Genomic DNA, 13,758 nt, shown 5'->3' on the forward strand with positions numbered 1-13,758 from the left:
TTAAACTTTCATTGTTTTACCCATGTAAAAAAAAAATATATATATATATATATATATATATATATATATTATATTATATTAAACTTAAGCAGAAAGCAAAAGTTTAATATAATATAATATAATATAATATAATATAATAAATAAAATAATAATAAAATAATATAATATAATATAATATAATATAATATAATATAATATAATATAATATAATATAATATAATATAATATAATGTTAGAAATTGACTTGCAGCAAAAAGTTTTAAGTGTGTATATTTAATGCACAGGGCCAAAAGTGTCCATAGTTGAAGAAACATCTTTGGAGCAAACTGAGAACACAAAGTAATTTTGGATGCAGTCCTGTCAATGATGGATCCACAAACACTTTACTGTCAGTAAAGGAAAAGAAACATCATGACTACACGATGATGAGGGGCCGACGCCGTAGTAACACGAAGCGACATGTTAGAATAGAGAGTGGTTAGAGAGACTTGAGGGCCAGAGACAAGATGAGAGTGCTTGAAATGGAGGCACATGTTTCACGAACCACTGAGAACCGGACAACCAAGCCAGAGAGAGGGAGACGCTCCTACCTAATGTTAGCTGAGCAACTCCTACAGCGGGAAGGAAGAAGGAACATTTCAGGCTGGCGTTGCTAATGTAGATTTAAAGCAGGTTTAGATTATCATGAAACACTTTGTTTTTTCAATCCATTAAAGTCCTGAATAAATGGAGATTTATCAATCATCTCTCAGAAGAAACAAACACATTTAACAATAAGAGGCGAGGAAGGGAATAGATAGATCAATGAAAAATTCAGTCATCTCTTTTATAACTCTGTCCATTCTTTGTCTTTCCAAACTTTCTTTCTTTTGTAAAACACATAAGGAAATATTATGCAGAAGTCCAAGCTGCTCTTTTCTTTACAATACAATTGTGTGGTGACCAATGGCTATCAAGCATCAAAAAATACATTAAAGTGATAAGAAAGCATCATAAAAGTGGTTCGATCAAGAGCTATATTCTTTTGAAGCCATGTGATAACTGTGTGAAAAAAAGAGCTTAAAATGCTTTGCAATAGAAACAATGCTTTAATATACATAAATAATCCTATGTGTGTAAATCACTTTGTGCAGTCAAGTAAAGTAGTCCAAGCAGCACTATGAGTGGGATAACATCTCTAATCTCTGGTTCACTTCGGACTGTCACTTTCGGGATATGACCGACCACCTCATCTGCCTACTGGCTTGTGTTTTTAATTTGAGAATCTAGCACCAACCTCACGGCACCGAAACCTTGTCACAGCAGCTGAGAATCAGTGCTTTAATGCGCCATTTACTGCAGTATGATCCTTCAGGCTAAATCCAGTCTGAGCCACCCGTACGCACCTTCATCTTCTGACAAGTCCAGTATTTCATCCACCGTCTCCGGGAAACTCATGCGATGCTTCTCGGTGGTGATCTGAGGGACAGAGAGGGAATATATAAACAAATCCAGATGGCGAATATTGCACAAATTCAGACCGGACAAAGTTTCATGAGATGCAAATGGCTCTCACCATAGACACGGATTCCTCAGTAACCAGTTTCAGCACATCAATGACAGAGATGTACCCTAGCCGCTTAGCGATACCCAGAGGTGACGTCCCATTCTATCGCAGATAACACAGTCAGGTTACTAAATCTTACATCTCTTTTCAGCAGGATAATTATTAAATAACAGCTTATGTTTACTGCAGAGGACTGGCAGCATGACAGCAGAAATTACCCAGACCAAATGCTCTTCATCAGACATTCAAGCAGTGTATACGATTTATTTGTTATTTCAGGTATGGGGGAAAGGAGTCTGCTCACAGTGGTGATCTCATTTGGCAGGGCTCCATGTTTCAGCAGCAGGGTGACGATGTCTGTATGACCCTGCTGGGCTGCTTGATGTAAAGGAGTGTATCCCAGCTGGAAAAGAAAGATAAGGGACAATGAGATCGCAGAAGTACATACTAGCACTGAAAATTATACAAAAAGAAAAGCCTGTGTTGTGTTTACAATACATCCAGAAGTGTAGCACTCACTCTTGTCTTGCTGTTAACATGTGCTTGCTGCTGGAGTAAGAACTTGACCATCTTTATGTTCCCATAGTGACATGCCACATGTAAGGGTGTGTAGCCCATCTAACAGAGAGAGAGATTTAAAAGGGTGGTAAGGAAATATCACACAAGGCACTGAGGTCTAAAGTCTAGGACATTTTACAGATGGCCCTGTTGAGTGTGTGTGTGTTTCTCTGCACATTGAAGTGTCTTACCCTTGAGGCTGCATAGACTGAAGCACCCTGCTTCACCAGCATGTCTGCAATGCCCACATGCCCTTCCTGAGCAACCAGGTGCAGAGGTGTCAGCCCATTCTGTACAAACACACACACATAAAAAGGATATCAAGAGAATATTAGATGCATCCTTTTCCATATTCTTCCAACACATCTCAACCTATTTTAGTTCTCTTTATTCTCTCTCTGATGTAGATCGAATACCAATTAACCAAAGCTTAAACAGCGTCTCACCTTGTTTCCCAGGTTAACATTGGCCTGTTTGGATATGAGCAGCACCACCATGTCAGGTTGCCCTTCCTGTGACGCCAGGTGAAGCGGGGTGATGCCCTGAAGTGACTCCGAGTTGGCATTAGCTCCATACTGCAGCAGACTGCTTGCCACCTCTAGTTGGTTCTGCTTGGCTGCGATATGCAGGGCTGTGTAGCCATTCTGTCAAATGGAAGAAAACTAAAAGTGACTGTTTTTCTTGGACGGCTTTTGAAAGTGTGAAATAAAATGCAACCCTTAACGTCACAGATCATAATAGTCGCCGTCCCAAATCTGGTATGGTGTTTACGTGTATCTTACTCTCGCTGTGATGTGCGGAGAGCCGCCCTTGCTGACCAGCAGCTTGACTACATCAAGGTTGTTGTGATGGACGGCCACGTGCAAAGGGGTCAAGCCATTCTGAGAGGAGAAAGAGGAGACACATGGCCTCAGTCAGCCACCGCTGACCGTCATCTGATTTTAGCAGACAAGTACTGAGATATCAGATGTTTGTCTTGATGAATTACCTTTCCAGCTGCATTGGGATTGGCCCCTCTTTCCAAAAGCAGCTCCGCCACATCCACTTTCCCGTATTTACATGCTACATGTAGAGGAGTAAATCCTTTCTGTAAGAAAACACAGATATACACACTGAAAATGCTGGTGAAGATGTGAATATTTAGTTGTCATTTAGTGAAAATTACAGTTTGTTAAGCTGTCCCCACCTTGGTTACTGCTGCTAACTTTTAAGGGGTTAACAGAATTTTGCATAGGAGTTTTTTTTTAACCATATTTTCGGATAATTTCTATAAAACACACTCCAATGGTCGCCAACAGTTGGACGTCAAGGCATAATTGGTCAGAAGCATTTTAAGGCAGGGCTCAGCAAAGGGTTAACTGAGAGGAGAGAACCTTGGTCATTTTGGTTTGTTGTGCATTCCCGTCGAGCAGGATGCGTGTGGTTTGGGAGTGTCCCTCGCGGGCGGCGATGTGCAAAGGAGTGTGACCTGCTGTGGTGGCCGAGTCTGGATTGGCTTTATGTTCCAAGAGCAGCTTCACCAGCTCCTTATGTCCCATTCGAGCGGCACAGTGCAAGGGGGTTTGATCATCCTGTGAAATGAAAGAGTGAGATAGAGGACACATGAGATTTTTAAAACAAAAGAAAAAATGATGATAAAACAGTTTGTATGACTGGCATACCTTGGCTTTGGCATCCACCTGTGCATTGTTCTGTAGCAGGAACTGAGCCACCTCACAGTGCCCCGCTCTAGCAGCCATGTGCAAAGGGGTCTCCACTTTCTGCAATTGCACATTGAAACACACTCACAAACGTTTAGCTCTGAAAAGAAAACTGTGATCACTGCCATAATCGTTGCTAAAGACATAAGCCCATTTGTAAAGCAGAATAGCTGTGCCTTTGGGATTTGATTGTTGGGTATCTCAGAGGTGCTGATTAGATTATACAGTTCTTACTACATTAGATGCGTTGGGTGAAGCTCCTCTCTGAAGCAGACTCTTCACTATATTGAGATGCCCCATGAACGCAGCCACATGAAGAGGGGTCAGACCCGACTAAGAGACAAGAACATGCATTTTCACAAAGACTTTAAATGTGTTAATGATTCTGTTGTGCACCAATGGATCAACAAAAATATATGGCATTTAATATTAACATAATATATTAATTTTAAAGGAATTTATTACAGTAATAAAAATATTTTATGTTAAAAAACTAATGGTATTAATGCTGTATACCTTACCTTTCAAAAGCTAACCAAGGCTACATTTATTTGATCAAAAATACAGTAAAAAAAATCAGTCTCTAGTGTCACATGATCCTTCAGAAATCATTCTAACAAGCTGATTTGGAAGTTTTTTTTTTATTACTGTCAATGTTGAAAACAGTTGTCCTGCTTCACATTTTTTTTTTTTTGGAAACTGAAACTTTTTTTATGATTCTTTGATAAATAGAAAGTTCAAAAGAACTGCATTTATTTGTAATAGAAATCTTTTGTAACATAATATTTTACTGTCAGTTTTGATCAGTTTTAATGCATCCTTGCTGAATAAAAGCATTAATTTCTTAAACAAATCTTACTGACCCCAAACTTTTGGGTAGTGTATTATGTTAACATATTCTTGTCTTGTGAAGTAATCGTAAATTTGTCACCTTTTATTCCTACATAGTCTGTTTTCTACAAGGATCAAGCTAAAGGCGTAGATGGTGCAAAGTGAATAGAGGATATCCATCAAAGTGACAATCAGAGAGAAATCTGACCTCAGTTACGGCCTCCAGAGACGCTGAGTGCTTCAGCAGAAGGTCCATAGACCGCATGTGGTTCTTCTTGCAGGCAATGTGCAATGGAGTGAATCCATTCTGAAAGACAGACCAAAAAATCAACTAATGTTATGTATGTTCAGTATGTTCGCTATTAAATGGTGGACCAGGTTTATGTACTATTAATACTGCTCTATATGTTCTGACTAATCTAATTATATCAATATCAAATTCAGCTTGTTTTATGGATATTTTATGAATATTAATGAAATGAGAAAATAAGTATGGAAAACGAAAACGACAGATGCACTAACCAGAGCACGAGCATTAGCTTTTGCCCCCTTGTCCAACAGCACCTTGACCATGCGGTGATGCCCACAGTGTGCTGCCACATGCAGTGGGGTCAGGTGGTCGAGGGTAATGTCATCGATCTCTGCGTTGTATTGCAGCAGCTGCCTCACGCAGTCCATGTGATCGCCCTGCGCTGCCATGTGGATTGGGGACAGACCGTTCTGCAAGGAGGAACCCATGATTATAATCAATTGATCAGCATGATTATGGCATCAATAAAGCTAAAATCCATAACTGTATGGCCCATCTTAGTAAAATAGTTTGGTCACCTTGGTCTTGGCCTGAATGGGAGCACCCTGGTCTAGCAGGATCTCCACCACACGTACATGACCGTTCCTGGCTGCACAATGCAGCGGCGTCAGCTCATCCTGCAGAAAGAATAAGCAATTTTGTAAATGGGTTTATAAGCCATGTTTCAGTGTATACAGTACTACATGAGCAGTTCCTGTCCTTATTTATGTATGCATACCATTAAAACAGCAAGCTGTCACAAAGAGAAAATAGCTGTTTTTCCCAAGAGGAATTAAAATGGGTCATTCTCCACTAGCTAGACTTAGATAAGTCAGATTCAGCAGTCTCAGCAGTGAGATTTTTCATCAGCCGGTAAATAATGTCACTGTGAGATGTGACTATGGTTGGATAGATACTGTGAATTCAGTACATTATGTATTGCTTTTCTCATTACTAGATTTTTAATATTTCAATTTAGCTTTCATTTATATTATTTCAGTGTTAGGACATTTTTCAGTTGCATTTTTATACAACATTTTTATAAAACCATTTTATCAAATTTTCTTATAGGTTTTTTAAATTTGAAAGTTTTGTTATCTAAGATTCATATTTCATTTTATTTTAGCTTTATTTCAATGAAAATGATTTTTAATAGTTTTAGCTAACAACAGCAACACTGCAAACTGAGGCTATTTGATTATGAAAATATTTTTGCACGTCCGTAATGCATACTGTACCTTTGTCTTGGCATCTATCTGAGCTCCTCTGTCCAACAGCAGCCGCACCATAATCACATTCCCCCTCCTGGAAGCGATATGTAATGGAGTGATCCCATTCTTTAAGAGAAAAGGAGAGAAAGTTCATATAATCGTTCACATAATAATTGGAAGCATTTAATTTGAGAGCTGCACTGACCTTCGGCGTGAAGTTCACGTTGGCTCCTCTGTTTAACAAAAGCTGTGCGACACTGAGATTCTCATAATGGGCTGCGATGTGGAGAGGAGTAAAGCCGGTCTATGGGAAAAGAGTGTAGCATGTCATTAATTCAGTGTATGTACAAAACAGAAACACCTACGCTGACGGAATTTTAAACAAAGTCAGTTCTGTTTATCTTGTCACATAGTCATCACTGCAATTACAAGCCAAGAGAGGCTGCATTGAGCTCAGTGAGTCATGATGTGTAATCTCACTCATGTTGAGATAAAACCTTTCAGATGTGCACAAACACACATACTTTGCTGAGGACGTCTGGGTTTGGGTCGTTCTGCAGCAGAACGGCAGCAGTGCGTGTGTCGTCGTTGCGTGCTGCGATGTGCAGGGCCGGCAGACGCACTTTGCCCTTGGTGCCATAGTTTATCAGGAGGGCCACCACGTTCTCGTGACCCTGCTGAAGAGCTACCGCCAAAGGAGTAAAGCCATCCTGGAGGACGAAATCAAGAGTTGTAGGGTAAGCTGGGTTTGATTTCTGCTGAGCTTGATTTTAACATGTCACTCACCTCAGTTGGAAGGCTCTGACTGGCTCCATGTTCAAGTAGATATTTTACCACTTCTAAGTGGTTCTCCTGTGCTGCCATGTACAGGGGACTGAAACCTTTCTGCAGAACACAGCATAACACCACAAAACAAATTAATTAAGCTTTTCATTAACATGTTTCTTGGTTTGTTGATTCATGTTTTGAGGCTCAGACTAACCTGAGACTGGGCATTGACGTTGGCACCATAATTGACCAGTTCAGCAATCACTTTCTCTTGACCAGCCAGAGCAGCAATGTGAAGGGCGGTATTCCCTTTCTGCAAAATCATGTCAAAAGTCATGTAAATATAATACAGAGAAAGATCAAACAATGCATGTTAAATAGCATATACAGTATTCTGAAGATGTCTTTTGATTTTATTGCTTATATTTGGTTTTATTTTTGCACATGCACATGTTGTGTGAAAGGCGGTATAAAAATAATATGCATTATGATTTTGATTTAATAAAACTGCTACTTGTTATTGCTAGTCTGTTAGTCAGATGGCATTACTGAGAGGGACATTAGCATTCTACAGATCATTTCATTGGACAAAAAAATTGTACTGAAAGACAAGTCATCAATATTTTTGATTAATTTTCCCAGATGAGATAAACCACAACATAAAAAAAAAAAAAATTTAATAATTTCAACAACTTTTATAAGTACACTAACCTATATTTCAAATCTCAGGAATGATGAGAAGCATGTTGCCTATTGCTATTGCCAACATTATAAATGGCAATGTTCAATAAATAGTTATTTATTAATATAGATATTCAGAATAAATATTTCTTCCACTGGGTAAGAGTTCAATAACAGTTAATATCTGTAGGCTGGTGATTTTTTACAGTTGCCAAGAAATGTACTGTATAACAGCTAAGCCTGAACTTATCATATTTACACATTTTTGGCCTGAAGCCTGACTGACTGAAAGAAATAGATTTACCTTTGTAGTAGTCTCCAAGTCAATTCCATTGTGCAGCAGCTCCAGCACCATCTTAACATGGCCTTCTTTGGAGGCCAAGTGCAACCCATTAAGCCCATTCTGTGAATACAAGAGAAAACATGAGGTGAAAAAAAAAAAAAAAACCCTGACACATCTCAAGTCTATCTCTTTATCTCTCTCTGTCTACCTGTCAAATGACTCACTGAGAGGAGGGCAGGCTAAAAATAACAGTGAAGCACTGAGACATCTACAGATCTGTGGAGCTCTCATTAAACAGGGCGTGGAAATAGAGCGGCGGAGGAAACAGACAAAAAGGCCGGGAGAGGTAAAGGCTGATTGGAGAACGGTCCACAGTACAGTGTGTGCTTCTGTAAGGAGGCTGGGTGTGTAGTCTGGTGCGGCCATAGGGGGGCTCTGCTATGCTAGTCTGACTGGAATCCCCTTCATACTGCAGTGTCACTCATCTCTAATGAGCTCCTACTGCAGCTGCACAGTGCATGCGCGGAGGAGAGAAAGACAGAAAAAATTATATGCTTGTAAACTGATGTTTCACGAGAACCAAATGAAGGATCATGTGACACTCAAGACTGGAGTAATGATGAATGGCCGCTGAAAATTCAGCTTTGCATCACAGGAATACATTTTAAAATATACTGAAGTAGACAACTGTTACTGTACTTTTGATCAAATAAATGCAGCCTTGGTCAGCATTTTTTCTCAAATATCTTACCTCCCCTAAACTTTTTAACAGTATATATTATATACATACATATTATATACATACATATATATATATATATATATATATATATATATATATATATATATAATATATATATATATATATACTGTATACACACACACAATACTATATATATTATCGGCATATATATTATGTGATTAAGTTAGCCAAGGACTAGATTGCTCATTCAGCAATCAGGGATAGTTCACCCAAAATGCAAATTCTGTCTCCATTTCATGGCTAAATAAAGTCGCATTTGCTTGATTGACGTTTTTCTTTCTGTGAAACACAAAAGGAGAAATTCTGAAGGCATTCTGATCTTGAAAAGCTTCTAAATGGATGAAAAAAAACATTACAATTTATGTCCATTTGTTACACAGTATTATCCAAAGCCACTTACATGGCACTCAATAATTTATTTGTATTTATTAAACACAAAAGCATGGTCCATAATGTACAAGAATGGATGGAAAGATTTTCAGTGAATAATGACTTAATTTTCACTTCTGTATAAGTAATGACTGTTAAAGGGAAATTTAATGTGCTTCAGTTCTTGCACATAGATAGATAGATATATACAGGTGCTGGTCATATAATTAGAATATCATCAAAAAGTTGATTTATTTAATTAATTCCATTCAAAAAGTGAAACTTGTATATTATATTCATTCATTAAACACAGACTGATATATGTCAATTGTTTATTTCTTTTAATTTTGATGATTATAACTGACAACTAAGGAAAATCCCAAATTCAGTATCTCAGAAAATTAGAATATAACTTAAGACCAATACAAAGAAAGGATTTTTAGAAATCTTGGCCAACTAAAAAGTATAAAAATGAAAAGTATGAGCATGTACAGCACTCAATACTTAGTTGGAGCTCCTTTTGCCTGAATTACTGCAGCACTGTGGCGTGGAATGGAGTCGATCAGTCTGTGGCACTGCTCAGGTGTTATGAGAGCCCAGGTTGCTCTGATAGTGGCCTTCAGCTCTTCTGCATTGTTGGGTCTGGCATATCGCATCTTCCTCTTCCCAATACCCCATAGATTTTCTATGGGGTTAAGGTCAGGCGAGTTTGCTGGCCAATTAAGAACAGGAGATACCATGGTCCTTAAACCATGTACTGGAAGTTTTGGCACTGTGTGCAGGTGCCAAGTCCTGTTGGAAAATGAAATCTGCATCTCCATAAAGTTGGTCATCAGCAGGAAGCATGAAGTGCTCTAAAACTTCCTGGTATACGGCTGCGTTGACCTTGGACCTCAGAAAACAGAGTGGACCAACACCAGCGGATGACATGGCACCACAAACCATCACTGACTGTGGAAACTTTATACTGGACCTCAAGAAACGTGGATTGTATGCCTCTCCTCTCTTCCTCCAGACTCTGGGACCCTGATATCCAAAGGAAATGCAAAATTTACTTTCACCAGAGCACATAACTTTGGACTATTTAGCAGCAGTCCAGTCCTTTTTTAAGCGAGATGCTTCTGACACTGTCTGTTGTTCAAGAGTGGCTTGACACAAGGAATGCGACAGCTGAAACCCATGTCTTGCATAAGTGTTTGTGTAGTGGTTCTTGAAGCACTGACTCCAGCTGCAGTCCACTCTTTGTGAATCTCCCCCACATTTTTGAATGGGTTTTGTTTCACAATCTTCTCCAGGGTGCGGTTATCCCTATTGCTTGTACACTTTTTTCTATCACATCTTTTCCTTCCCTTAGCCTCTCTATTAATGTGCTTGGACACAGAGCTCTGTGAACAGACAGCCTCTTTTGCAATGACCTTTTGAGTCTTGCCTTCCTTGTGCAAGGTGTCAATGGTCGTCTTTTGGACAACTGTCAATTCAGCAGTCTTCCCCATGATTGTGTAACCTACAGAACTAGACTGAGAGACCATTTAAAGGTTTTGCAGGTGTTTTGAGTTGATTAACTGATTGGAGTGTGGCACCAGGTGTCTTCAATATTGAACCTTTTCACAATATTCTAATTTTCTGAGATACTGAATTTGGGATTTTCCTTAGTTGTCAGTTATCAAATAAACATTTGAAATATATCAGTCTGTGTAATGAATAAATATAATATACAAGTTTCACTTTTTGAATGGAATTAGTGAAATAAATCAACTTTTTGATGATATTCTAATTATATGACCAGCACCTGTAGATAGATAGATAGATAGATAGATAGATAGATAGATAGATAGATAGATAGATAGATAGATAGATAGATAGATAGATTAAATGTTAATAGATTAAAAGGCTTAACATTAGTGATATTTACAACCGTTAGTCAAATAACCTGTAAAATAAAGACAAATTACACTCTAGGACAGGATCATTAATTGTCTAAAAATCTCATTAACTATCACCTGCTTAGAGCTGAGGTGGGAATTAAGCACATGCTCTGAGCTTTAAACTACGTTTTTGCTGATTCTCGAATGTTCTGTACTCCCAAAGCACCCATGCCGAGGGCTTAATCAGTCTCACTGTCAAAAGCGGTCTAAGCTCTTCACAAAATGTGTTGCGACAGCACAGAGACATTGACGCTGTGATATCAGCATCACACAGGGGAAGTATACCTTTAGTTTATCCAAACACATAACTATAAATACCTCCAAGACGCATGGAAATTGAGTCTAGGTTGCATATCGGAGGCAAGTTCATGATGCAGTTCTGTCTGTGAATGATGGTATAAGGTGGTGTAGTAGTCGATGTGAGTGAGTGTGTGTGTGCTGCAGGCATACAGAGTGGGCGTTCATTTTCAGAGCTTTTCAATGCTGGAAGCCAGCCAGCCACTCTGTCCATTCACTAACCCGTCTCTAAAAACCAAACATAGCTCTTCTGCAAATATCACAATATGCTATTTAAAGCAAGTAACACAGAGTTTTTTGATAAAAGTGGGTGCAAAAGCATGACCGGTGAGGGGGTTAGAGGAGGAAGACATGCTGGTGTGATTAATTATGGCAATTTACTGATTAGGGCATTGAATACAGTTCTGCACTGACACTGTAAACACAGCTGTACTGTCCAACCACAAGAACATTGGGAGGTTAATACAGACGAGAAAACACACACTGGCACAGGCAAACAAAAACACACAGATGTGAAACCTAATCTACAAGATGATGAATTTATAGCTCTAAATAGCAATTTCTGAATTTAGGCCGTACTATTAATGGGCTTCAAAGGTACATTGGGCTTTCAAGGAATGGATGTAAGATTAGTATTGCCATGCAGCTGCTAAGGTATTCTGAATGATTTTAACTTTTCTCTTTTGTTTTACAAAAACTGGGTATAACTTCTGTGTTAGGGGTCAAATAATGGACCTACATTGGCGTCCTTGCATTTTGCCAAAAATCAACACTTTAAAAAATACTAAACATTCATGTAAAACATAAAATCTGTATTGTAGCTTGCCAGTAACTATAAAATATAAAATATGTTAAGAATTTTAATAATTTCCTTCCATTTTTGATATGTAATTTTTATTGTTTTAATAATTAATTTAACATACTACATATCTTAATTTTTAAGTGCACAATTCCTGCATGAAAAAAATGGCATGGCTACTTATAACTGTGCAAATAACTACAAGTGTGTAAAAATAGTATTTAACATTAAAAGGTACATTTTTGACAGATTTTTTGATGGTGAAACGAATCTCAGAAGACGAGTTTTAATTTTGTATTTGAGTCTTAAAATTCTCATATATATCATATTTTAGTGTTTGACAAGTTCCATTAAAGGTTATTTTGCTCTTTATCAGACTCTCTAGTGATTTTCAAAGGGCTTTAAAGTGCATGGAAAAAACTGGGGGTTAATGGAGCAATTTTTGTACAGCATTTCCAAAACACATCTATGTGCTACAATTTTGCATCTCATGATCCTAAATAAAAATATTCACAAAATTTCAAGAAGAAATAAATAGTTTAGCCGGTATTTCAAGCAGTTTGAAAATTGAGTGTGGGTCAAATTGACCCCAACACAACAAAAGCGTTAAGCACATCGCTATGGAGTTGCTGGGGTGTTTTAAGTAGTTGTATTTTCCTCCAACGTAAATGTATAGGATTCTTTTGGATGTTTTATCAATAACAAAAAATGAATACTGAAAAATATCTTTAACATCTTGCATGATTTGTGGTCTAATTCATATCTGTAATTACTTTAAACATACTACTCACACAAACACATACACTCACATGCTTGATGCTAGACATTGCAGCATGGATTTTTTTTCTCACCTGATTGGCTATGTTGATGTCTATTCCATTTTTGATATGGTCCAGAGCCTTCTCCAGATTACCTGAGCGTGCAGCACGGAGGAAACTGGTTGATGTGTCTGTCTGAAATAGATAGAGAGAAGAGGAAAAAATGAAAACTAAATCCAAATCTTAATCGACAAATGGATTGTTAAATTAAAAATTTTTGCACAAGGTCTTTTGGATGTTTAGTACTTAATAAAACATCAGCGATACTGTCTGACTTACAGCTCTAACTAGGAATTCATTCTGTGTTGTGCATGTCCACAGAGAAGATGAGAAGATCTGGTTTCAGCCGGCTCAGGGGCCATATAAAAGCAACCCATCAGTTACTGAATTGGTTTTTCACTGTGTAAAATCATCTAATTTTCCAAATTTATGGAGTGTGATGTTATGTACAGGGCTGGTTATGCCCCTAAAGACATATCAGCACTTGCTTTAAAGCTAAAGTGCGTAAAATTGTAAAAAATAACCCAGCTAATTTTGTGGAGACAAAGTAAGCCATTTGTACTGAAGGCTGATTTTCTTGACAGGTGTATCTCGACCAGCCCAACATAGCAACATTGGCTCAACCAATGGTGTGAGTTTGTGGGCGGAACTATCTGGCACTTGACCAATGGCAGGCAGAGGGCGTGTTTGTGAAAACAGCCGTTATTTTTGCAACTCCATTTAATGTGGGTAGTGGCTCAGAAATCACACACTGTGGCTTTAAATATCACTAAATGATAAAAAAAAAACAATAATAATAATGTTTAATTGAAAAATATATTAATATATCATATATATTTACAATTATATATTTATTTAATAATTAATCCAATTTTAAAATGATTTAGGACATAAAAAGTGAAAATGTGAGTAAAAAATGT

The 13,758-nt window shown here is 38.0% G+C and overlaps 1 protein-coding gene across 3 annotated transcripts in view; it reads right to left on the reverse strand.

Moving 5' to 3' along the window:
• Positions 1-13,758, reverse strand: part of LOC109060160 (ankyrin-1-like) — a 70,357-nt gene that overhangs the window by 19,223 nt on the left and 37,376 nt on the right. For 2 of the 3 annotated variants that reach the window (XM_042778961.1, XM_042778959.1), the window contains exons 2-23: positions 12,872-12,973; positions 7,889-7,987; positions 7,118-7,216; positions 6,922-7,020; positions 6,660-6,845; positions 6,341-6,439; positions 6,163-6,261; positions 5,464-5,562; positions 5,158-5,355; positions 4,844-4,942; positions 4,039-4,137; positions 3,766-3,864; positions 3,478-3,675; positions 3,093-3,191; positions 2,887-2,985; positions 2,551-2,748; positions 2,296-2,394; positions 2,066-2,164; positions 1,851-1,949; positions 1,556-1,648; positions 1,386-1,458; positions 591-611 (exon numbers count right to left, since the gene is read on the reverse strand). In XM_042778961.1, the coding sequence (XP_042634895.1) occupies positions 591-611; positions 1,386-1,458; positions 1,556-1,648; positions 1,851-1,949; positions 2,066-2,164; positions 2,296-2,394; positions 2,551-2,748; positions 2,887-2,985; positions 3,093-3,191; positions 3,478-3,675; positions 3,766-3,864; positions 4,039-4,137; positions 4,844-4,942; positions 5,158-5,355; positions 5,464-5,562; positions 6,163-6,261; positions 6,341-6,439; positions 6,660-6,845; positions 6,922-7,020; positions 7,118-7,216; positions 7,889-7,987; positions 12,872-12,973 (2,455 nt within the window). The remainder of the gene's footprint in view (positions 1-590; positions 612-1,385; positions 1,459-1,555; positions 1,649-1,850; positions 1,950-2,065; positions 2,165-2,295; positions 2,395-2,550; positions 2,749-2,886; positions 2,986-3,092; positions 3,192-3,477; positions 3,676-3,765; positions 3,865-4,038; positions 4,138-4,843; positions 4,943-5,157; positions 5,356-5,463; positions 5,563-6,162; positions 6,262-6,340; positions 6,440-6,659; positions 6,846-6,921; positions 7,021-7,117; positions 7,217-7,888; positions 7,988-12,871; positions 12,974-13,758) is intronic. The other variant, XM_042778960.1, reaches the window with a different exon arrangement.

Source organism: Cyprinus carpio, chromosome A21 (assembly GCF_018340385.1).
Source record: "Cyprinus carpio isolate SPL01 chromosome A21, ASM1834038v1, whole genome shotgun sequence".
NCBI classification, from domain to species: Eukaryota; Metazoa; Chordata; class Actinopteri; order Cypriniformes; family Cyprinidae; genus Cyprinus; species Cyprinus carpio.